This window comes from Propithecus coquereli, unplaced genomic scaffold (assembly GCF_000956105.1).
Source record: "Propithecus coquereli isolate 6110/MARCELLA unplaced genomic scaffold, Pcoq_1.0 Scaffold26, whole genome shotgun sequence".
Classification (NCBI taxonomy): Eukaryota; Metazoa; Chordata; class Mammalia; order Primates; family Indriidae; genus Propithecus; species Propithecus coquereli.
In genome coordinates this window covers 1,672,051-1,695,880 of record NW_012148174.1, presented here as the reverse complement: position 1 = coordinate 1,695,880, position 23,830 = coordinate 1,672,051, and the positions used below count along the sequence as shown (strand labels likewise).

The 23,830-nt window shown below is 44.4% G+C and overlaps 1 protein-coding gene across 5 annotated transcripts in view; it reads left to right on the top strand.

Annotated features, from left to right (window-relative positions):
* The window catches only part of RASGEF1B (RasGEF domain family, member 1B), a 170,079-nt gene that overhangs the window by 118,099 nt on the left and 28,150 nt on the right, over positions 1-23,830 (top strand). For 2 of the 5 annotated variants that reach the window (XM_012647238.1, XM_012647236.1), the window contains exons 2-8: positions 11,007-11,189; positions 12,899-13,021; positions 13,397-13,534; positions 19,844-20,059; positions 20,551-20,625; positions 22,494-22,589; positions 22,698-22,800. In XM_012647238.1, coding sequence (XP_012502692.1) covers positions 11,013-11,189; positions 12,899-13,021; positions 13,397-13,534; positions 19,844-20,059; positions 20,551-20,625; positions 22,494-22,589; positions 22,698-22,800 — 928 coding nt within the window. In that variant the 5' untranslated portion in view covers positions 11,007-11,012. Of the gene's footprint in view, positions 1-131; positions 500-8,802; positions 8,812-11,006; positions 11,190-12,898; positions 13,022-13,396; positions 13,535-19,843; positions 20,060-20,550; positions 20,626-22,493; positions 22,590-22,697; positions 22,801-23,830 lie in introns of those variants that run through there. The other 3 variants (XM_012647237.1, XM_012647239.1, XM_012647240.1) reach the window with 3 other exon arrangements.

The following is a 23,830-nucleotide window of genomic DNA, read 5'->3' as shown; positions in this document are numbered from 1 at the left end:
CCGGGCGGGACCGCGCGGGGCGGCAGTGGGCGCCCGCGGAGAGCCGGGTGAGGCCGGGGACGTCCGCTGCCCCAGCAGGTGCGGGCACCTGGGGCCGCCCGGGCCCCAACAGGAGCGGGGACCGGGCTGCAGGGGCAGGCGGGGTGGCCTCGCTGCCGTCCCCCGTCCCAGGCCTTCTGTTGGGAGATCTCGGTGGTTCCCGAGGGCTCGTCTGAGTCCGGATGGAGTTCGTCCTTTTTCCATCCTCTCCTCGCTGTCTGTGCGTGCGCGGGTTGCTCCCTTCCCCTGCTGCACTGCTTTGCGCGGGTGTGCGCGCGTGTGCGCCTGTAGGGGGCCTGTTTTTGTCGCCGGTGCCGTGCAGCCTGAGGTCCGACTCTCAGGAAGGGACGCGGGAACAGAGCCGTGCACTCACCGCTGCCCAGGTGCTGCTCTGTCACCCCTCGGCTCACCTGGCCAACTTGGGGGACGCAGAGTCGCCTTGCTTTGTGCCTGAGCTCAGGTGAGTCGCCTCAGGTCACCGGCCCAGGTGATGCTGACGTGAGCCTCGCGGACGGTCAGCATGAGGGAGGCTCCTCTTCCTGGGGGAGCCTTGGGGACCGCTCCGGTGCTGTGGGGACAAACACGGGGGCTGGGTGTGTGTGCGTGTGCGTGCCATTTAAATATCGCCTCCCACCTTAGTGCAACCAAATCGGCGCAGGTGCAGCAAAAGCAACGTAACTAAGTCCCCCTGACAGTGCAGCGCGTGCACCGGTGTGGCGAATAGCGCAGGATGGTCTAGGCAGCCGGTTTTCTCCTCTGAATGTATTAATTAGATGTGTCCATCTTCGCTGGTGAGTTCGGTGGGTAAAGTGCGCATAAATGCACATGCACAGAAATTTGTGTGTGTGTGTGTGTGTGTTTGGGCCGCAAGCGTCTCCAAGGAGTCCTTCGTCAGCAGCGCCACGTGATGACGGTCAGGAACTGCTGGTGTGCGCGGACCTATATTTAGCCCAGATGAGCGCCCGTGGCCGTGGGAGGGTCTCTGAACCGGGTGCATAAAGGGGAAGAGTCCAGAGATCAGGCCGTCGTCGTCTGGCATGATGTCTGGTACAGTCAGACTCAGATGGGGTGGATGATTATTCTTTCCTCCTGCAAACAGCAGCCAGCGCTTTGGCACGTGATGGCTGCGCCTGAGTTTAAAACGTAAGAAATGAGGACGTTTGCAATTAAGCAGAGTGTATACCTGATGGGAGATCTGGGAGGAAATAACTGGTCACATGAGGTTTGGTGCAAATATAGAATTGATTTCTTAAAAAAGGAATAAAAATTAAAAATTCTTCACTGTTGAGGTTTTCGTAACAGAAAAAAAAGAATGGCAGCTTTTTAACCCTGTCATGAATGGCAATTTTATTTTTCTAAGGGGGGGGGAGTGGTTGAGCCAATGAAGATTTAGGGCAATTTTGACAGAAATCAGGATTTATAAAGAGTGTTATATTATGCCTTTCAAGCAGATTTTCTGGCGAAAATGAGAAGATCAGCCTCTGATGAGCAAGTTTCTTGTTGGCATTCTTCCTGTGCCTGTCGGTCTATCCTTTGTTTTCATGGAGGTGGCAACATCTCTGGCTACTGAGCGTACTGGCCTTGTACTTTGCAGTTGTCTAATGGAGTGTTAAATTCTTAGGATTTATCTCTCCCATGGTGCATTTTTAGTCTTGCTCCATTTTTTGTGCTCCACTAGACATTTTATTGGATACCGCCACACCTGGTACTTGGGGATCCTACTGTCTTTTGGAGGAGGGAATCACCAGAGTCTCACTGTGTTGCCCAGGCTAGAGTGAGTGCCGTGGGGGACAGAGAATCTTAATTCTGATGCCACAAATGATGAATGGAAAAGCTGTTAAAACATGTTGTGATGTCTTAAAGTGGCAGACTGTACTGTTGAAAATGCTGGTTAGGATTCGTGGAGTTTTTGTTGTCAGTGGTTAAATTCAGGTATTGCTCATCCAGCCCTCTCACTTTTCTGGAACTGTAGTCGTCCTTTCTTTGGTTCTCCAGGTAAATCTACAAAAATCAGATCTATGCAACCCTCGCTTAGCCTGAAATAACAGATGTAGCCTAGGAGCTGTGGGCAGATTCCTGCCCTAGACATGAGGAGACCTGGGTTCTGGCTGATCTCCAGCCCTAACCAGTCGTGTTCTCTCCCTAGACCTGCACTACCTGTAAAATGCACGTGAGCGGTTGACCTAGGTGACATGTGGAGCCCTTTTAGCTCTGTAATGACTGCTCTGTTTGCTGTATTCTTGCTTCATGCCTTGGCACCCTGTATTAGGGGTGGGCAAATGAAAGGTGAAATGAACTGCAGTTAGATGTTCAGCTACTTTCTGCGTACATGGAAACAGAGAATAGTGAAATTTCTTTTAATGGATGAATTTATGTAGAGATTTAATATTTTCTTGAATTGCTTTTTGGTTTTGTTTTTCTCTCAGTATATTAAAAATTGCTCATTATCAAGAATGTTGGAGTCCAGCATTTTTTGGCCTGAATTCAGTGTTACTATCTACTAAATTTTTAATTTCTCTTTGGACCACTCATTTTTTCTTAGGTTTATATGTTTATTATTTCAAGGTATATCTAGAAATCATTCAGTTGATTCAGGTTTTATTAGGAAACCTTGGTATGAAAATTAGTTGAGCACAGAGAAAGTAAAAATTAGCCTAGTAGGAAAAGAAAACACTTTATAGACTACCAACATCTTTGTATTGATCTAAAAGAGAATAGAGGCAGAAGAATGGAGGATAAGCACAGTTTTTAAAAAAATTGCCACCAAAATCTAAAATTATCCAGTAATCATATTGTATACTATAAATAGAAAACTCTACTTTTTAAATAAACGTCCTCATTAAGTATCATTTCATTCATGCTGAGATGAATTGGGTGTAGAAAAATAAAGCCTTTTAATAAAGAATGCTCCCCTCATGGTATTCTGTAGTCTGGCTTGAGGTCTGGCATGTGTTAATGATGATTCAGCTGCTAATAAATAGCTGTGTTGTTCAGTACGATAACCACTAGCCACATGGGGATATTTACATTTAAGTTCATTTAAATTAAACAAAATTAAAAATTTAGTTTCTCAGTTACACTAGCCACATTTCGAGTGCTCAGTAGTCACTTGTGGCTGGGAGCTACTCTATCGAATAGTGCAAAAGAGAAACATTTCCAGTATCCCAGAACGTTCTCTTTGACAGCACTTAATTAGATAATGATGATTTTGACTATTCAGAAGATCATTTTTATTCCTCTGGGAAAAGGAAATATTTAATTCTCATCATAGAGGGACACCTAAAACATAAGGAAATACGGCCAACTGGCTTTTTATAAGCTATTCTGTGTCTTCACCTGTTCAGCATGAGCAGGGCCGCTTTCTAAGATCAATAATACGCCAAGATCACAAACCCCAATTTCTCAGTCTTTTTTCCCCTGAAACTCTAGTTGCCCTTCTTTGGCTTTCCTAAACCAGCACCAGCTGTTACTGCTGGAAGGCACCAACTCTTTCAAAGACCAGGAGCGAGGAGCCATCTACTGTTAACGCTCAGAAACTGCACGGAAGTTGTCGATGATAAAAGAATGTCAACATGTTCCGTGTTCAGTTCCCAGCCAAGAAAGATTTCTCTTGTAGAGAAGGTTTAATTGACTCTCCAGGTCACGTACTGAAGTGTCATTTGTGTTTTAATAAACTCCTAACAACAGATCCCCAAGACAAAAGATGACAGATCTTAGCTTTGTTTTTCTTCCAGAGAAACCAAAGATAGTAACCATTTGAGTCACAATGCCCTTCCTCCTCCAATTAGGAATTAGTGAAGAATTTTTAAAGGACACATCAAGCAAAATGTGAATTCGGTTTTGTATGGATGACTGTAACTCCATTTCATCGTGGAGGAGAGAAATAGGATCTTCCTTCCTCAAGAATACTGGGGGTTTTTTTTTTCTCCCTTAACTCTGAAATCTACTAAGCATTTGGGACTCACTTCCAAAGAATGTACTTATCTTGGAGTTACTTACTACCCGTTCTTGTGCCAAAGAGGTGGGTCGATTGAGTCGTCTGCTCTGTGTGGGTGTTGCTCTCTCAACACAATGCCTCTTTTTTCAAGGTCAGCAAAGGTATGGCGTTTCTACAGTTTCCAGAGATGCTGTTAGGAATCTCTGCTTTAGGACTTCCCCTGAGCAAGGAAAGAAACGCAAAGATAATCTTCTAGACATTTTCAAGCTCAAAATAAGCCACGTTTTATACAGTGTCAGAAACCTGACTTTTGCGTTCACCTGGGCCCCATCAAACCCATAGTTAGATACACCGGTGAGGGTGCTGTCAGTCATTCAAACAGTCTGCCGTTTGTGTTCTAAGTACCAAACGGAGGCTCACAGCCCTTGATGTACGTACCAGCTGGAGTACAGCTGAAATACGTGAACTCTCTCTCATTCCTGTCTATGCCACTTCACATCAAAAAAGAAATAACCAAGTTGTTGAAGATGCATCTTACCAAAGTGCAAAGTTTCTGCAGAATGTAGAGAGAATTGGGGAAACAGTCATACTGGGATATTAAATAAAACCTCTCCCCACTAAACAAATATGCTTCCAAAGTTCAGCTGTTACAGGAAGCCCTACCTCTACTTCATTTTGTTTTTAAATTGGGACACACGCCCGATATGTGAACAGAAGCTAAAATATTATGGTCAGCATTAAAGGCATTGAATTTATGAAATATTTTGCCGAAGCACTCTATGATGAAATGGGGATTTTAAAAAACCTTTCTTTTTTGCTTTGGCGCCTACATTTTCTATCTCATTCTCTTCGTGTAAAGAAAGTGCTGACCTGACGTTCTGGAAGAGATTTACGAAGCACCTGTAGCAGAGGGGAAGGGATAGCTTTTGATTCAGTTCCCACCCCCATCTTTTCTTTTCCCCTCAGCCTCTTTTCCAATTTGATTCGTCACCTGAAACCTCCTCATCCTGGTGCACCTGCTCCGTCATAAATAACAGCGTGCAGAAGCGGTTGCTAATTCAAACACAGTCTGTTTAGAAAAAGGCCGCTTTTCGACGGGCGCTCGGTCGGGCTGAAGCCATTAGGCACGCCTTTCAGATCCACTCACCCTGTAAATCACCCACAGCTCGCCTCCTTGGTGCTGGATCAATGTCAGGCCGAACTGTGTCAGGGTCCTCGGAAGAACATGATATATCTTTGTGACCAAATTAGCTGCCCCTGTAAGATGTCTTCTCTGTCAACTAACTTTTCAGCGTACCGAATTAATTTTAAGAAGGAACATTCATCTTGTATACCTGAGTGAGGCGTATCTTTACTTCCTGTTGGAAAGTTTTCCAGCAGAACCTGTAATCTGTACGCTAATTCTGGAGGCTGTAAACTTTTTTTTTTTAGTCTATTGTTTTAAAAACAAAAATCTGTTTCCCATTGTCCACTGCATCTCTCCCGACCCCAAAATGCTGACTCGACTTAGGCAAAAAATAATTTTAAAAAGCCTATTTCAATAGTTCCACCCAAACCAAAATAATTATCATTATTTTATTTTTTTAATTATTTTATTTTTTTTGAGACAGAGTCTGGCTCTGTTGCCCTGGCTAGAGTGCCGTGGCATCAGCCTAGCTCACAGCAACCTCAAACTCCTGGGCTCAAGCGATCCTCCTGCCTCAGCCTCCCGAGTAGCTGGGACTACAGGCACGCGCCACCATGCCTGGCTAATTTTTTCTATATATTTTTAGTTGTCCAGCTAATTTCTTTCTATTTTTTTTAGTAGAGACGGGGTCTCACTCTTGCTCAGGCTGGTCTGGAACTCCTGAGCTCAAACGATCCTTCCTCCTCGGCCTCCCAGAGTGCTAGGATGACAGGCGTGAGCCGCCGCGCCCGGCCCGGTTTTTCCTAAGTAAGATTTTGGGCTGGCAGGTTCCCATTGGTAGGCATATCGGGCTGGGCAAAATCTGTGCTGATGAAGGACAGCAGACAGGGGAGAGGCTGATGTTGAAGTTCTGTTGGAAAGTGTAGACAGGAGTAAATTGAGAGTTTACTGGAGCCCAGAGGCAGAAAGTGTTAGTTATGGAAGCTGAAAGAAGGTTTGCCACAGATAAGGAAGGCATCAGAACTACATGGATAGAAAAGAAAGAATGGAAGTTGTGGGTTCCCACTAAGCCTTTCTTACCCCAGAGAAACCATCAGCAGGTGATTCCTAAACTTAATAGTGCCCGGGGAGAAATGTTTCTCTGGATTCTAGTGTCCAGTACTCTGGATATTGGATTTATTTTCTTAACAAATACGGAGCCAATATTTAATCTTCTGGGCCTCACTTTTCAATCGCAGAATGGAAGCAGGTAGAACTAAAGACCTAGACATCAAATCTGAGTAATCCTGAACAAGTTGTAGCTCTTGATGTGGGTCATACGAGAGAGGATACTTAAGAGAAAACAAACTACAAGGTGTCTCTTCTTAGGTATTTAAAATTATGTTTCACAAACAGAACTTTTTGTATCATTCTGCTGACTTTTCCTGGCATTTAGCAAATGTTTCTATTACTTAGACATCTGATCCTTCAGGAAAGAGCCAGACTGGCCACTGGTTAGAGATTGTCCAGAAATGAGTGATGGATACTATGACCAGTGATTTTTCTTTTGGTCATTTGTCTTATGAAATTTTTTCCTGGAAACCTATAAAGTGCATATGAGAAAATATTACTGTATTTCATTACATCCGAGATGCCATTCGTTGTAAGATACTCTGTTATATCTCTTTTAAAAGACTGTTAATTAAACATTTTTAATCACTCAATTGTTTATGTGCATCCCAGTTTTAAAGATACTAAAATATTTTTTAAAATGCATATTAGAATCTCTGAAATCTCTTGGGCTATGCTTTGCTTGCAAAGGTCAGTAGCTTAAATATTGCTGTTGACAGTCTGACTTTTTAATAAGAGTAATTAATGGTATTACTATGTCTTTGGAGCAAGGATTTATGTAGAACATGTGAAACATATAAATTATTCTAATAGCCTACAAGTCAGGACAGACTGTCAAGATTTTCATTTTATGATTAAATATTAGAAGTTCGAAGAAGACCATTTGCAGTATAAATGAAGTTGTGCAATAAATTTTTAACCTGAAATCTGAAGACCTAACTTTGAAACCCTACCCTGTCTGTCCCTTGCTCCACGTGTGACCCCAAGCAAGTTATTATAGTTTTTCTGAATCTCAGCTTCTCATGTAGTCAGAAAAGGATGAGGGTGCCTGCCAGGTGAGGCGGTTGTAGAACCCAGAAAGGCATTTGTAGTCAGTAAACCATTGAGAAAACGGGAGCCGATGAAATCTTCAGAACCTTCCACATCGTGGATCTCAGGAGAGGGACTTTCAGGGGAAGGATGCAGAGAGAAGCATTTTCAACCAACTAAGAGAGAAGGGCCTAAGGAATTGGAAATATACTGTCTTGAGTAGATGGAAAGGTAGAAAAATATGACCACTGTGCATGAATAAGGGGTTGGGATCTCTTGGAGTGACTCGAATCTCAGCAGTTGGTGGTTGTGTGTGAGTCCGGTAACCCAGGTGGCTCATGGGAAAATGAAATCAGCGAATTAGCAACATAACTTTGGGCTAATTCGAAGGCAGAAAATGGCCTGTGATAAATGCTTTTCTTACAGTTGATTTTTAAGAACAGTAAGCTAGCATCTGTCTTAATTTATCTTGATTTGGTTTCCATTGCTATCAGCATTATCATCTTTTGGTGCCTCACCGAAGGGAGTTTTCTAAGTGTTAATATTTTGTACCTCCTCAAAGAAGTCCCGTGGGCAATACATTTCTAAAGAATCATACAAAAGCCTTTTGCCATTGCTCTAATAGTAATCGGCTCTGAGAAGAACTTTGCTGTAAAGAAGATAGGTAGTTTGGTTATGATTTAGGATTTTGGAAGGGGTCAGCAAAATTGGAAATAACATAGCTGGGGGTGGAGGGGAGTAACCTCTAAAGCTATTCACAGCTAGTAAGCACCAAAACTGGGACTTCGTTAAATCTGAATCCTCGCCCAGATCTTGTCCTCGTCCACTTTGCAGGAGTAAATGGTTAAGAAGTACAAATGCCTGGTGGCTTCTGGTGCTGATTCCTTGAACTCCGACCCATGGCCATCTCGTGGGTCAGAGCTTACTGCTAACAAGCGCCAGGCAGGAGAGGTACAAGACTGAGGGGAGTTCGTGTGCGGTAGCCACGTTGCTGTGTCGTCTTAGCCTGGTCATTTCACCTCCCCCGCAACCCCCGCCCCAGGTCTCTGTGTACACGTTTATGCACAGAGGAGATTGGACCAGATTCTGGTGGCACGTGGGCTCTGGCTTCTTCCGTGACTGTCTTGCATCCTTGCTGATCACTTAGGACTGACCCTCTCCCACTGAGTGACAGCCTCCAAATCCTATTCGCTCATCCTCAGACCCCTAGACAACCAGCTCTAATGGATTGCAGTTAGGAAGTGAAATGAAATCTGTTTTCCGTATCCTGGACAAGGCGATTTCTATAGTCCCGTTGAAGATTTATCGTTTTCTGATTTTCTGGAATTCCCAAATTGTGGCCAACTATCTCCCAAAAGCACTTTGTGAGAATGATGTCAATAGCAGTGAATAAGCGTTTGCAATCAAGGAAAATTCCTGGTTCCTAAGAGGAAAAAAATGCCAACTCCGAGGGCAAGACAGAGTGAGTTCCACTCCTCATCCTCTACGCGAAGGATGCTGCGTGGTTATAACCATGCGAAGCTTTCTAAGACAGAGGCCACCAAATCCGGACAGATAACCTCCCGTCAAGGTTATTAGACATAACTCTTAGGTGCTTCTCATTTTGCGTCCCTGCCTCCCAGTTTGAGGACACTCTGAGTTTCTCGGGGCAAGGGTGGATGGGCTCTTTTTCTTCCCAAGGACAACCAGTGTGCCATGATTATATTGTGCATGAATTGTACTCCTAGGAGCCCGGCAATTTGAAGAGGCAAAAGATGTACTTTGTCCATGGCATCGTCCATAAAATGTTGACCTTGAGTTACTTATTTATATACCCACGGTTCCTACGCGTGGCGTCTCACCAGCTGAAGGGGTGTGCAGAGCATTTGTGTTAACATCACGTCCCATAGTTCTTGGTCCTTTGGCTGTTTTGACCATGTGCTACCTCCGGGAGAGGCATGGCAAGCACCACCACGGTAGTGACGCATCTCCCTGGCTGGGGTGGTCCCCCGTAATCACTTTCTTCCCATTTATGGCTACTTTTTCCCGGACCTCTTCAAATGCTCCCTCAGCCCTGGTTTGTGGGTGCAATAGAGTGCACAGAAATGAAGCTTTTTTCCAATTTATTTTTCTCGATGGTTCTTTTCCTAAATGCCATTTCCACCTGCCAAGTTGGCTTTATAAAGGATGTCTTTTCCTAACACTGCCCCCCCCCCCCCGGTTGCCTCGTGCTCAGGCACGTGCTCGGGTTGTGACACTCTGTGCCCCGCGCCCCCCCCCCCATCAGCTGTAGCTGGAACAGATGCTCCGGGAGTGACGGATGTGACTTCGCAGACGGGGCTCCACACCCCTCCCCCATTCGGATGCAAATATCTTTTGGTGTCTTGAAAAGAAAGATTAGCCCAGGTCGTGTCCTCCTGCTGCCTGCACACCCTCTGGCCCCGTCTGTCCAAGTCCCCTCATTGTTGCCTCCCGAAACCCCCGGTGGCGGCGGCTCGTGAATGCCTCCATTGTCCAGACGGGCTGCCAGAAACGGGGAGTCTGTTCTCAGGGCCGGTGGGTGTCCCTAGCAATCCAAGTAATAACTTAATAGCCTCTGGCCTCTGCAGAGCACCCTGCGACCAGGGCTTTGTGAGTTGCGAAGCACACAGATGGAGAGGGGCCACTTATCCTGGTGCTGTCACAGTGCTCCTTGTTCCCAAATCAGGTGCCTTCCCCGCCCGCGTGTGTACTGAGAACTGAGGCCTTGTAGACACCCCCCACCCAGCCCCGCCGGGAGCATTTGACACAAAGAGGTGAAAATCAACAGCATGTGATCTTCCAGTGAAAGCTGGGAGTCAGCATTGCGTCTCTTCTGCAGACCTGCGTGTATAAACACACACACACCCCACACACACACACACACACACATACACACACACACACACACACACACCTGGGAGTCAGCATTGCGTCTCTTCTGCAGACCTGCGTGTATAAATACACACATACATACACACACACACACATACACACACAGCTGGGAGTCAGCATTGTGTCTCTTCTGCAGACCTGCATATATAAACACACACACACACACCACACACACACACACACCACACACACAGCTGGGAGTCAGCATTGCGTCTCTTCTGCAGACCTGTGTGTATAAACACACCACACACACACACACAAACATACACCACACACACACATACACCACACACACACATACATACACACACACACCACACACATACACACACACACACACACACACACACACACACACCCGGGTACTCTGATTCTAGGCCTGTTTTGCAAGTTAGTTTTTCAGCTTCAGTTCGGGTTGTCTCCCAGTGTGTTCGATGCCAGCCGGGTAGCTCTCAAGTGTCTCCAGGGTTCGGTGACTCTTCCCAGCCAAATCTGAAGGCTTAGGCATGTCCACCTTACGAAGATACTTGACGCGGTGGGACAAAGCAGTCCAAGGTCAGTCCCCTGCCCCCTTCAGAGCAACCCAGTGTGAAGGAGTGATATCTAAATATGACACCCAGATCGCATCCCTTGGTCTAAGTATTTTATCGTATTTGATTGAATGAGATTGGTACTCAGAAGCATGCATACATGTGGTACTCAAAGAGCAGTTTTGGTTCTTGGTGGGTTCTGATGTTGTATCAGAACTTAAACTATTTTTTAAAATTACTCGTTCCTTCATTACTCTTAAAGCTTAGTGCCTGTTAAAGCTTACTTTTATTTTCGTACCGTGTATTGCTGATGCCGTGTTTTCTCGTTTTTTATTCCTTTTAGGAAAGCATGCCTCAGACTCCTCCCTTTTCAGCAATGTTTGACAGCAGTGGGTACAACCGGAACCTCTACCAGTCTGCAGAGGACAGCTGTGGAGGGTTGTATTACCATGACAACAACCTTCTCTCTGGGTCCCTGGAAGCACTCATCCAGCACTTAGTACCTAACGTGGATTACTATCCGGATGTAGGTATTCATATTCCTCTGAAACGCATCCTCGCCATTGGGCAGAAATCGTATACAGTAGGCAGGGGCCGTGGGTGTTGCAGAATTATACCTGGGTTGCTGAGAATTTTTCTAATAAGAAATTGCCTATTGATTATTGAGTGCTTTGAGATCAAATTGAGCGTGGGGATGGATCAGATTTTGGTGTGGTCTGCATACCGGCTTCTTGCGTTGTAGACAGTCTCCTACCATCTAAATGAAGTATCTGTAGGGCTTGCTTCATGCATACACTTGGTCCTTAAGTAGAAATGTCAGAGAACATTGGATGCTCCCAGAATATTTAATGCCTTTTTTGTTTCCAAGACCATCACTATGCTGAGAAAAGCGAATGTAGCCAGGCAAAGTACATGGAAGAGATTTATGCTCAAGATGCAGTTCTTTATAGATTAGACATCAGATAACATGTTTGCTTTTGTTTTACCTTGGTAACCTGTATTTGTATAGATGGTACTTTCTCATCTAGGGAATTTGTTGTATATTTTCTCAGTCTTTACAGTAATTGCAAGAGAGTGGAAAGGAGGAAACTGGAATTCAGAATGTCGAATGTTTGTTCATGGTCTCACTCCCAGCGTTAACAATCAAACACAGGTTTTCTTTCTGGGGCAGGTGAATTTTCCCCCTTCCCTTGTGCTAGGTACAGCTGCCCCTGTGGAACTGAGCTTAGTAGCACAATGAGATTTACTAAGTAGCTGCTTATTGAAATATCTAGAGACTGAACTCATTTTTACAAATATAATAACAACCTTGGTGTGCAAAGGACAGTTTGTGCTTGTCACTGTCTTTCGCCAAACTATTTCTCACTGAGCTCTCTCTCTCTGTGTGATTTGTTGCATAGCATTTTCAGATATGTTGCTACACAGGGAAAACTTGTAATCGAAAGTAAAAGGAGTCCCTTGTTTAGCCCTGTAAGTGTTTATGAGCTAATAAAGGCGCCTAAGGGGAAAAAATAAATAAATAAAAACAAACGGAATTTCTCTTTTCACTGGGAGTCTGACACTATTACAACAAATAAGCACGACCTCATTACTGGCTTCTTGGGAGACAATGTGGTTAAAGAAAAGTATACAGTGTTATATTGTGCTGAATCAGATTGCTTAGCCTCTGAGCAAGTAAATGGGTCACTTGAAAGCTGCCTTTAACTGTTCCGACACAAACGCTTCAGTGTGACCTGCTAGACACACTGGGGAATTCTTGAGCTGTGGGTTGGGTGGGTGGGTGCGTTTGGGGGGATTTTTTTTTTTTTTTGCTTTCCATTGAACGACCCTAATATTGGGACACAGAATCATATTCTCTGTGGATGGTATATTTAAGTTAGAGTCGTCTCTCAAGGCTGAATTCCATTCTTCACTAGAGTGAGTCACGTGTCCTAGTGTCCTGGCTCCCTGAGGACAGATGTGCAGATGGGCTCTGAATAATTTCAGGAGCCAAACTCCCCCCACACGTCTGTTATTTTTAGTGGGGTTTAAGGGAAAAAATAGATCAGAAAGTAAAGGAGAAACCTGTCATACACTGTTTTTTTTTTTTTAACTACTGGTTGGCATTACTTTAGAAACTGCAGCGTATTAACTTGATCAAGAGAACTTAATGAAATAAGATGTATAGTATACAGGAAAAAAGATTAATTTCGAAGAGAATGTGTAACCGTGATGACTTTTTTTCTCTTGCCGCAGAGAACTTACATATTTACCTTCCTACTCAGCTCTCGGTTGTTTATGCATCCGTATGAGCTAATGGCCAAAGTCTGCCACTTATGTGTGGAGCACCAGAGACTAAGTGACCCCGATGGTGATAAGGTAATGACGTTTCAAACTTCACAATTTCTAAATTAGATTTGCTAACTCTGTGGCTCAGATTTTGTAGAGTTGGTTCCCTTAAGTAACCTTAGCTTATGCCTAGGCTGCAGTGCATAAATGGCATCGTGGCTATGCAGGGGGGATTGTGAACGATAGAAAAAACACAGTGTAGACTGAATGTCGTGGAGGATCCCGAAATCCTGCCTCAAGTTGGTGGCACTTGGCGTCGACATGGCGGGAGGGGGGCTGGAGCTGCTGCTTCAAACCCAAAGACTCTGCGCTAGATTATTATCAGTGGCACTGTTTGTAATTATCTATTTGATGTAGTCCATGGTGATGAGTCTCACTGAACTAGATTTGCTTTTTCTCCCCCAGAACCAGATAAGAAAAATTGCACCCAAAATCCTTCAACTCCTGACAGAATGGACAGAAACGTTCCCTTATGATTTTCGGGATGAAAGAATGATGAGAAACTTAAAAGATCTGGCTCACCGGATAGCCAGTGGCGAGGAGGTTGGTCACCTGAATTTAGCCCATCCTCTGGAATTCCCGGGCACAGCCTTGGTGGGAAACGGTGCTGAATTATGCATCAAAATCTCCACTACTTCCTTTCTGTTTTGTCTCTGGGCGAGCTCCCTAACGTAGCGTATTGGTCTGTTTCGTGTGTCAAATGGGAATGATTTTACCATCCCGCTTCAAAGGGATACGGTCTAGAGTTTGATGTGATTAATTTGGGGCTGTGTTCATGTCAATTCATGCACAGAATTCGTGTTGCAATGTGTTTTGATTTTCCTTTACTCATACCTTCCTTCCCTCCAAAAAGGTTTGACACAGCTGGTTAGGTACTAAGTGGCATATTAATAGACAGAAACACTAAAAGATACAAAGTAAACAACATATTAGTATATTAACAGATTCTAGGTAGTAGATGAATAAATCATCAATAGAAATAGACCATCTCGAGCATGGAAAGGAGAAAACAAATGCGAATGTCAGTAGCCAACAGAGTAGGATAGGACTGCTGTTTAAGTTCCAGGCAAAAGGAAAATACAGCAGGGTACATAATTTTGACTGTTACAAAAAGGAAAGCACACTCATTCTTCAGGGCATTAAACGAAAATTTTAAAAACTTTTTTAGAAGGGACTTGGTATAGAGAACATAGAATGAAATCATCGAAACTGCTCTTTATAGTGTTTACGACACATGCTCCCTGATAAAAGCCGAGGCCATAGATTAATGTGTAAATTAGCAAAGGTAATTCTTGGGAGAGCAGAAGAAAGCTGAGAAAATGACGTGCATCTTCTGGTGCCTGGAAGGTGGGTCCAGGCTAGGACCCAGTGTAGGTGGAGATTAAAAGGCTCTTAGATAATCTCCCATAAATATCACCTCCCTCAGCTGAGCCTTTGGTAAGAGTTAACTAGCTGTGACAAATTCAAGGTTATCCTCTTTGAAGCAGGCCCCGAGGGCTGGTGTTCTGTGTTGAGGCTTGTTGGGGAAGGATGTCCTTGTAGTTGGTTGCTAGGTTGCTGCTCGGTTTTGGGGAACAAGATGCTTAGGCGCAGATACAGCATTTTCATGGAAACAGTAGAGGAAGCATTTGGCATTTGCAGTGATGTCTTCTGTCATTCGTCCTAAAATGCATTTCCCCATCACGAATGACCTTTCCTGGGAACGCGTCCCTTCCGTGGTGTGCGGTAAAGATGACGTAACAAGACACCTTATCTGTTCTGTCTGGGTCTTGGGAATACACGTTAGTGCCATTTCTGCCCCCCAAAATCAGTCTAAAATTATATAAGATTGAAACTTGAAATGTTTGTACTTGGCTTTTCTGCATTACGTTCTCGTGAAAATGGAGTTAAAACCCTTTCGCTGTCACTTTATGACGTTAGATCGAACCCTGGCTCTCAGGACAGCCATGATTTCTGCAAGCCTGAATGAGTCGTTTCCTGAGTCATTTTGCAAGTCCTGACTGTTACAATCATTTTGCCAATTTGCCTGTTAGGGCTCTGGCCAGGTGTGCTTATAATGGTTCCCTCACTCACAAAGGCAAAAGTTAAACATCGCAGTGCAGTTTTGTAGCAAATCTCTTATTAGAGGGGTTCGCTGTTGAGTTACTTGGCTGGGTCAATGCTGGCTCCGTGACCTTGGTTTGTGACAAGATGCTCAAAAGATTAGTGGCATCATAAGGACTTTTTCTTGTATGAAGGCTGAGACCTGAGTCAGATAGTTTTTCATTTCAGTTGTGTACAGCTACTTAATATTATGTGTCCATCATCCCACCTTCCCTCTATTGCTGTTTTAAAAGTTGAAAATTGGCGGGGCGTGGTGCTCACGCCTGTAGTCCCAGCACTCTGGGAGGCTGAGGGGGGAGAACCCAGCGTGAGCCCAGGAGTTTGAGGCTGCTGTGAGCTATGATCCCACCATTGCATTCCAGCCTGCAATAGAGCAAGACCCTGTCTCTAAAATAAAAATAAAAAGAGATAAAAGATAGAAATTATAACTCAGTTCTTTCCAAAAGGAACACCTTAAAAATCTTTTGCTTTTTCAGGTAACACATCAGTGGTTTGAAAATGACAAACGAATGGCTTTTGATCCTTCTTGTCACGGGAGCGCAAGACGGATCTCATTTCTGTTTGTGTTGACCAGATGAGAGCCGGTCTTTTTGTTTGACAGGATCAAGCCATTCGAGAGGTGGGCAGATCTAAGAAAAGGGCCAACAGCCTCGTCTGGCTTCTCATCAGCACTGCCGTGTTAGTAACATATTCTTGCTATAAACCTCCAGAAGTCGTCCGGGTGGGTTTTGAGCATGAAAAGAGGACATAATATTAGCCAGATCTCACCGAGGAATTGATTAAACTGAGGGCAGAGTGGAGAGATGTCACCTGCCTTGATGAGGTTGGGTTTTACAAGGAGTTGGTTGTTTTTTTCTTTGGCTGCTTCTATCCCGTATTCAAAAATCGGGTCCCCACGTTGATTCGAGAATGCTTTGGCGAGTCCCTGAAATTCCTTGCTGCTTCCTCATCTCTGTACATCATGGAGGCAACGGCTCTGTGTTAATGTCCCTCTCAGCTCTAACAGTGTGTGACGGATGCCCTGTCCCCAGTTCCCACCTGGCAGGCTCCTCATCTGCCATGTGGGTAAGTGTCTCTGCCCAAAGAGACCTTCCCGCGCCACCCCAACTGCGGTCACACCCCCTCTTGTTACTGGCTTTCTCCATTTCCTCCGCAGCTCTTCGCCCCACTCTGTGGTTGGTGATTATGGTCTGTCGTCTGTATCTGTGGGTTCCGCATCCATGCATTCAGCCACCCTCAGATTGAAAATATTCAGAAAAAAAATTGCGTTGGTACGGAGCATGTACAGAATTTTTTCTTGTCATTATTCCCTAAACAATACAACGCAACAACTATTTGCACAGCATTGACATTGTATGAGGTATTGCAAGTAATTTAGAGGTGATTTAAGGTATATAGGAGGATGCAGATACTATGGCATTTCTTGCAGGGACTGGTACATCCTCGGATTTTGGTATCTGGGCAAGTCCTAGACTCCGTCCTCCCCAGATACGGAGGGAAGACCACGCTTACATTTTTATCGCTTGTTTTCCTCACCGGACTCCACAGTGCGCCCTCTTTGTTCACCATGGCAACCTCAGCTACCAGCTCAGTACATGCATTTAGTAGGATGGATGGATGGATGGATGGATGGATGGATGGATGGATGGATGAATAAACAAATCAATTACTGGATTAGGAAAAATTATTTTCCCCACTGGAAGGAGTGTGGGTTTGGGTTGAGACTTGTTGCTTCTCGCCTGGGACTTCGGGGATTTTTCGTTTTTTCTGGCAGTCAGTGAATCCAGGTGTGCCCTGTGTATAACTTAGGTTCTTCTGGATCTGCCAGGACAGTTCCACATAATTTGGCTTAGTATGTTTTCCCCCCTGGGGATTTTCCCGAAACGAAGTGGTTTATTAGGACTCGCCTGCAAGAAACGTGAAATGAGACTAATGATCGAATTACATGACAAATGACTGCGGAATGCAATTTTTCTCTTCCTTAAGGGGCTGGTCTTTCTAATAAGAACTTCTGTCTTTATTTGCCAGGTAATTACTGTCACTGGCATTTGAAGTTATAAAAAAGAATAAGTACATATTTAGCAATTCATGACTCAGTGAGGAACCCTGTTTAACAACACGAAGCTTGATTTCTCAAATGGAATCAAACGGCAGCAGGAAACTTTTAAAAGAGGTCACTTATACACATTCTCGGTCTCACGTATTCTTTCTCACACACACGCTAATTACCCGAATAGCTTTCCCCCTATATCCTGCTAAGCACGTTTTTTCTCTTACATTTTGCTGCTGCGTTTTGCTCACTCACAACCTGGCTGTACATGCTTCTACCTCTTCCCTAAAAAAGTGTGTTTACAGTGCAGAATAAAAATCTTTCAGCAGACGTGCTAGTAGAGGGCTGCTTCTCGCACCTCGCTGTACATCAGAGTCACCTGAGGGGCATTTAAGCCTGGGATTCAGGTGCAGCTCAGAGCGACTCGGTCAGAACCTCTGGGGACGGGACCAGTGGCAGGCTGTCCCCGGTCGGTTGTCCCATGTGCTCATTGCTTCTCACTGATACCCTCCCGTGGTAACCGGAAGAGAAGCGGTAATTCCCGACAAAAGTATTTTTGGTGGGGGTGCTGGGGGTTCGGGGGTTGATGGAGGGCTGCTGCCATGCATGGGACGGCTGCTGCGATAGGCGGGATATTTTAAAATGAGGTGTTGGCGGCTTTTTTGAGTGAAAAGAACTTTCCTACACACGTCTCATACCTATGTTATCTACGAAATCCTAATCTGTGGGAAAGTCTCAAAATTGTTTTTTTTTTTTGAGACAGAGTCTCACTGTGTTGCCCAGGCTATAGTGAGTGCCGTGGCGTCAGCCTCGCTCACAGCAACCTCCAACTCCTGGGATCAAGCGATCCTCCTGCCTCAGCCTCCCAAGTAGCTGGGACTACAGGCATGCGCCACCATGCCCGGCTAATTTTTTCTATATATTTTTAGTTGTCCAATTAATTTCTTTCTAATTTTAGTAGAGATGGGGTCTCGCTCTTGCTCAGGCTGGTTTCGAACTCCTGAGCTCAAACAATCCGCCCGCCTCGGCCTTCCAGAGAGCTAGGATGACAGGCGTGAGCCACCGCGCCCGGCCAAGCTCATAGATTTTTAACGTAACTCAAAGCTATGAAAGTAGAAGACGGGGAAGAGGGCTGAGGGATTTAAAACAGCCCTCAACTCAGCCTTGAGCACTTGGAATTCCAAAGAAAGAGGCATTTTCCTTGAGTGACAAGCATCTTACCAAACAGCATCTTCTAAACTGATAACCTTAACGTTTTGAGGAAGACGGATTTTTTTGAAGCTTCAATTTTTAAACACTTACGTATTTCATTAGTGATTTTAGGGTAGTCTGTGAATGTTTAATAAAGGTCATTTAATGGACCAGTTGAAAGAACTCAGTGGAATATACACTGACAAGAGGAGAAGAAGAAAAGGAAAAAGAAGGCTGTTTCTACTTTTTGTGCCTTGATTGTGTGAGAATTAAACCATTTCCAGATGTGCTGTGATTTTCCTCATAGGCAAATATCTCTTCATTTAGGTTTTTATAATATGTTCTAAAAACCCAAATTGTCTTGGTAAAAAAGTGTGGCTCTTATACTTGTAGGCAATGCCACTTAATTGTCAGATAATTAATCTCAGCGAATGGTATTGTGGTATCTCTTAAAAAGGCAGTGAAGCCATAGACAGGTCTTTCTACATCTGTAAACTTCCTGGGACCGTCCTCCTCTGGAGCTGTTAATCCGAGGGCCTAGTGAGCAATCGAGCCAGCCTGCGTGCCTTTCTCTGACCCAGGCATCATAATTCATCCAGAAGGACAATTGTTTGGCAATTTTTGGCTAAAAAAGACCGAAGGAACTCCATTACGTGTATCATGACTGTACCCTGGGGATTGATTGCTTGTGAAGTCATTTATTTGACTTACCAACTGTTTTGAAAGTCAAGAGGTTGACGCTTGCCTATGATACATGCAATGCTTTTCAAACCAATTTCTCTTAAGCGTGTGGCTGTAGCATAATGAAGTAGTGAACAAAATGGCACCCGGGAGTAGCATTAGAGGGAGAATTGCCACGTGGAGGAACTTTGTTGTGAACATTAGTCCTGACTCATGAATACGAAAGTGGGCATGAGCCAAGAGGAGGTCAGATACCAAACGTGATTATCTACTGCGTCCTCGTGGTAACCCATGGCATGGCAGAAGTCAGGACGGTGGGCTGGAGGGTGAGTGAGAAGTAATGGTGTATTTCTGTCGGGTAGCTGTGCACGTCTTTAGACTAATGAGATTGGGAATGGTAGGAATGGAGAAATCAAAAAGTGTTAGGAAAAGGAGGCTTTGACTTTGATCAATGTATTTCAACCCACCAAAGGTAAACCGGTGCATCTCTTTGCCAGAAGAGAGACAGTTAGTTGTGTGTAGTACTCATTAGGCTGTATGTCCCAACAGGCAACCTAAAATGTCCCTGTAGTGTTTTCATGGCCCCACCTGAGCTGTGCTCTCAACGGCAACCTGAGAAAAGAACTAAAGCTCACACGTCTGCAAAGACACCTTAAGCACATGTGTCTCTTTTAAACCGTTAGAGCTAACGGAATCCTCCCGTAATTACCCTGAATCAAGTTGACTTTCCAGTGTCAAGTTAGAATCAATCGTTCGTAGTCTCTGCACGTGCACGGTGGTGAAAACAGACGTGCAGAGTGAGGACGTATCCTTCGTTCATCCCCCAGCAGACGTACCGGAAGAACGTCCAGCAGATGATGCAGGGGCTGATCCGCAAACTGGCCGCGCTCAGCCAGTACGAGGAAGTCCTGGCGAAAATCAGCTCCACGTCTACGGATCGGCTCACCGTTCTCAAGACCAAGCCGCAGTCCATACAAAGGGACATCATCACCGTCTGCAGCGACCCCTACACGCTGGCCCAGCAGCTGACGCACGTAGAGCTGGTAAGGCTGCTGCCGTCCCTGCCCTTCGCGACACAGACGCGGTTTGCTTTGGCGACCAGACGGCGTGTCTGTCAGCAGTCACGACAGCGGGAGGGGTCGGCATAATCCAAATGGGACATCATCTGTGGAATAGCCGAAGCATGCTCTGTTTAGACATTGGGGTGTGAATGCTTCTGATAGCCTGGGAATCCGCTTGTAAATAAATATTAAACACATCTAAAAAGCAAAGAGGTTATTGACCTTCCCCATCTTCTGCCTCTAATCAATTTTTCCATAACTCACTGAGTCTTTCATTAGCATCTGGAATATTGGCCTCAACAGAAAATTGCCTCTGTTCAAACCTTGAAGAAGACGGAAGTGTTTAGGGTGAAAGGTTTATTTTCTCATCTGCATTAAAAAATGAGGATGGTGCCACAAGTCTCTAGAGGGGACTGACGGTCCATTTCTTCTCATTTTCGTTCATACTGTCGCCCGCTGCATTTGCATTTCAGGAGCGGCTCAACTACATCGGGCCAGAGGAGTTTGTCCAGGCGTTTGTGCAGAAGGACCCTTTGGACAACGACAAGGTAATCGGTCTACCCAGAGCTCAGCCCTGAAACCAGAAATAGAATTCCTTACTCTGTGACAGAGGGTATCAAAGACAGCATTTGAAACTATTCCGTTTTAGGTTTTAAAATCAGAAACGTCGTTTTTCATTAGCAACATCCGATTCGTTGCAATTTCTCCTGAGCTAGGTCTCCGAGCGCCTTTGCAATGTTCTTACCCCATCACTAAGCCTCTTCTTCCTCTCGATTGGGAAATTTAGTAAGACCTTTAGAACAGCTAGATGCAGGCATTTGTGGTGACGAAGGCAGGAGATAGAAGGCTAATGGGTATAGCAGATTAAGTCAGAAAGAAAATAAAAGAGGGTGCTTTGCTCGTGATTCAACAATAGTGAGGGCAGGAGACAGGATGCGCTTCCCGCTGGCTGAGCGAGGGCTGGGCTGCTTGGCCTCTCGTTTGAAGGCGAATCCCTCTTGATTAAGTTTGGGGCCTGGGTGAAGCCGGCACGTCAAGACGACAGTACTGGGCCTGGACTGTAAAGTCAGGGTGTACGTATGAGAAGCGTTTTCCCCGGTGACTCGGAAGCGTTTTGACCGGGTGGGCAAAGACCGCATCACCCACTGCTAAAGCCCCCCTCTGGGACTAGGAGCAACAGCTGTTTTCCGGCCTTAAAATAGTCTCTCTCAGTACAGGAAGTGAAGAATATGTTTTCCAGTAGAAGGCTAGGGGACTTTTTTGTTTCTTTTGGAAGGCAGGAAAGAGGGGTGTAATTAGCCTCGTCAAGCTGGCCTTGAACTCCAAGATGAGATTAGCTTTTGCTTTGGAACAATGTGTCACTCACTCTGCTAAAGACCATGGTGCTATAGACTTCCAGTTATCTACCTTGGAAGGTATTTAGTGTCTTGTGACACTATGCTCCAAAGCTTTGTCCTACAGCCTAACTAAGAGAAAGTTTTCTAGTCCTCTGTACTCCTAGCCTCTCCTTGCCGAGTGGATGGTAATTGGTATCTGCAGCCCATTCATCAGTCGGGATGGTTTTAGAATGCAGCTAGAATCCTTCTGTTGAATTGCGCTTCTGAGTTTCCTGGGAACAGAGGGAAGGGCATTTTTTTGGATGCACCAGACAGCAGTTCTAGACCTCAGGTGTTTCACTGGACTGTCCTGAAAGATTTTGATATTTGTGTAAGGACAATGAAGAATGTTAGTGATTCGTTCTCTCTCTGTCTCTCTCTCCCCCACCCCAAAGCTTTTCTTTTTTTTTTTTTTATTTCAGCATATTATGGGGGTACAGATGTTTAGGTTATGCATGTTGCCCTTGCCCCGCGCCCCCCCAAGTCCGAGTTTCAAATATGTCCATCCTTTGGATGGTGCGCATTGCACTCTTTGTGTATGCAAATACCCATCCCCTTCTCCCCTCTGCCTGACATCCAGTGAATGTTATTCTTATATGTGCATTTATGTGTTGATCAGTTAATACCAATTTGATGGTGAGTACATGTGGTGCTTGTCTTTCCATTCTTGGGATACCTCACTTAGTAGAATGCGTTCCAGCTCTATCCAGGAGTATACAAGAGGTGCTATATCACCATTGTTTCTTAAAGCTGAATAGTACTCCATGGTATACATATACCACATTTTATTAATCCACTCATGTATTGATGGACACTTGGGTTGTTTCTACATCTTTGCAATTGTGAATTGTGCTGCTATAAACATTCGGGTGCAGGTGTCTTTCTTATACAGTATCATTTGCTCTTTTGGGTAGATGGCCACCAAAGCTTTTCTAATCCATAAACCTGAGAACAAAGGCCCATTTTAGACGAAATGACAATGCAATATATTCCTTTTTCCTCTAACTCATCTGTTTATCAATACTTTGCTTTTTCTATAGAGTTGCTACAGTGAACGTAAGAAAACACGAAACCTAGAAGCTTACGTGGAATGGTTTAATCGCCTCAGCTACTTGGTTGCTACAGAAATCTGCATGGTGAGAAAATGAACTTTTTCTATCTCCTAGCCCTCGATATTGTATGATTTTAGAGCTGATGGGCCTACGTGTCGGATAACCGCCCTCTGTTGTTTCCGTCCTGCGTAGCCCGTCAAGAAGAAACACCGAGCGAGGATGATTGAGTATTTCATCGACGTGGCCCGGGAGTGTTTCAACATCGGCAACTTCAATTCCTTGATGGCGATAATCTGTGAGTATTTTCTGGAAGATATGTGGAATAATCCACTGAAAATTCGCAGATAGTACAGTTTGTTCATAAAAACCGTACTTTTTAATCCTGAGTTATTTCGGAGTGCTTTAAATAGCCAAATGGGTGCGTTACGAATATGCGTAATCTTTCTTAAGTATGCAAGAATTAATGGAATGCTTTAAGTTTATTTATCCTCAGCTAAATATTCATCTATAAAAGCTTTTAAGTGACAGATCTGTCTAAATAAAGAGTTTTTACAAGAATTTGGGAAGCTCGTATATCTAGCATTGTAGAAATACATGATATGAGACTACATTATATGATTCCGTTAGCATGGAGAAGAGGGTGGCCTGAGAAACTGGAACATTTTCTGAGTGTTCGTGCTCCACGTATGCAGAACTTACTATCCTAGCATACAAACTCACTCTTCTATACCATGGGGATTTTAACACCAGAGACCGTTTTTTTGTTTTTTTTTTTTTCCATTCATTCTAAAGACATAAGGGTGTGGTAACGATACATCCTACTTGTCCCAGGTTATACCTGTGGTCTTGCCATAATTATTTGGTAATAGCTCTTTGATTACAAAGTATCCTGGTTTGTATGACGGACTATACAGCCATCCTCTAAATGGCAGGTGCTCCGTCAATATTTGAATGAAAAAATAAAGGAAAGAGTTGGGGTCTTTCTGAAGGGCCAGTTTGAAGCTAAAGAACCTACCAGATTCAATTGAGTACTCTTGGCCCTAATAAAACCTCCTTTTTCACCAATTCCTTTTGCATTTTGTTTGCATGTCATTTCCTCTTTGTCTCCCCCATAAAAATACTGGCCAAGTTTCAGCTCATTATTTATCTGACTCACTCTATGAAAATAGTGAACAGAAAGATCATCAAAATCAAAGACCCGAGAGGTCCACAGATAATAGATTACTTAATTTCCTTCTTATACTATTAAGAAAATGTCAAGGCAAGCCCTAGCGTGGGAGGAAATATTTATAACACGTACAGCTGACAAATATACCCGGGATCTG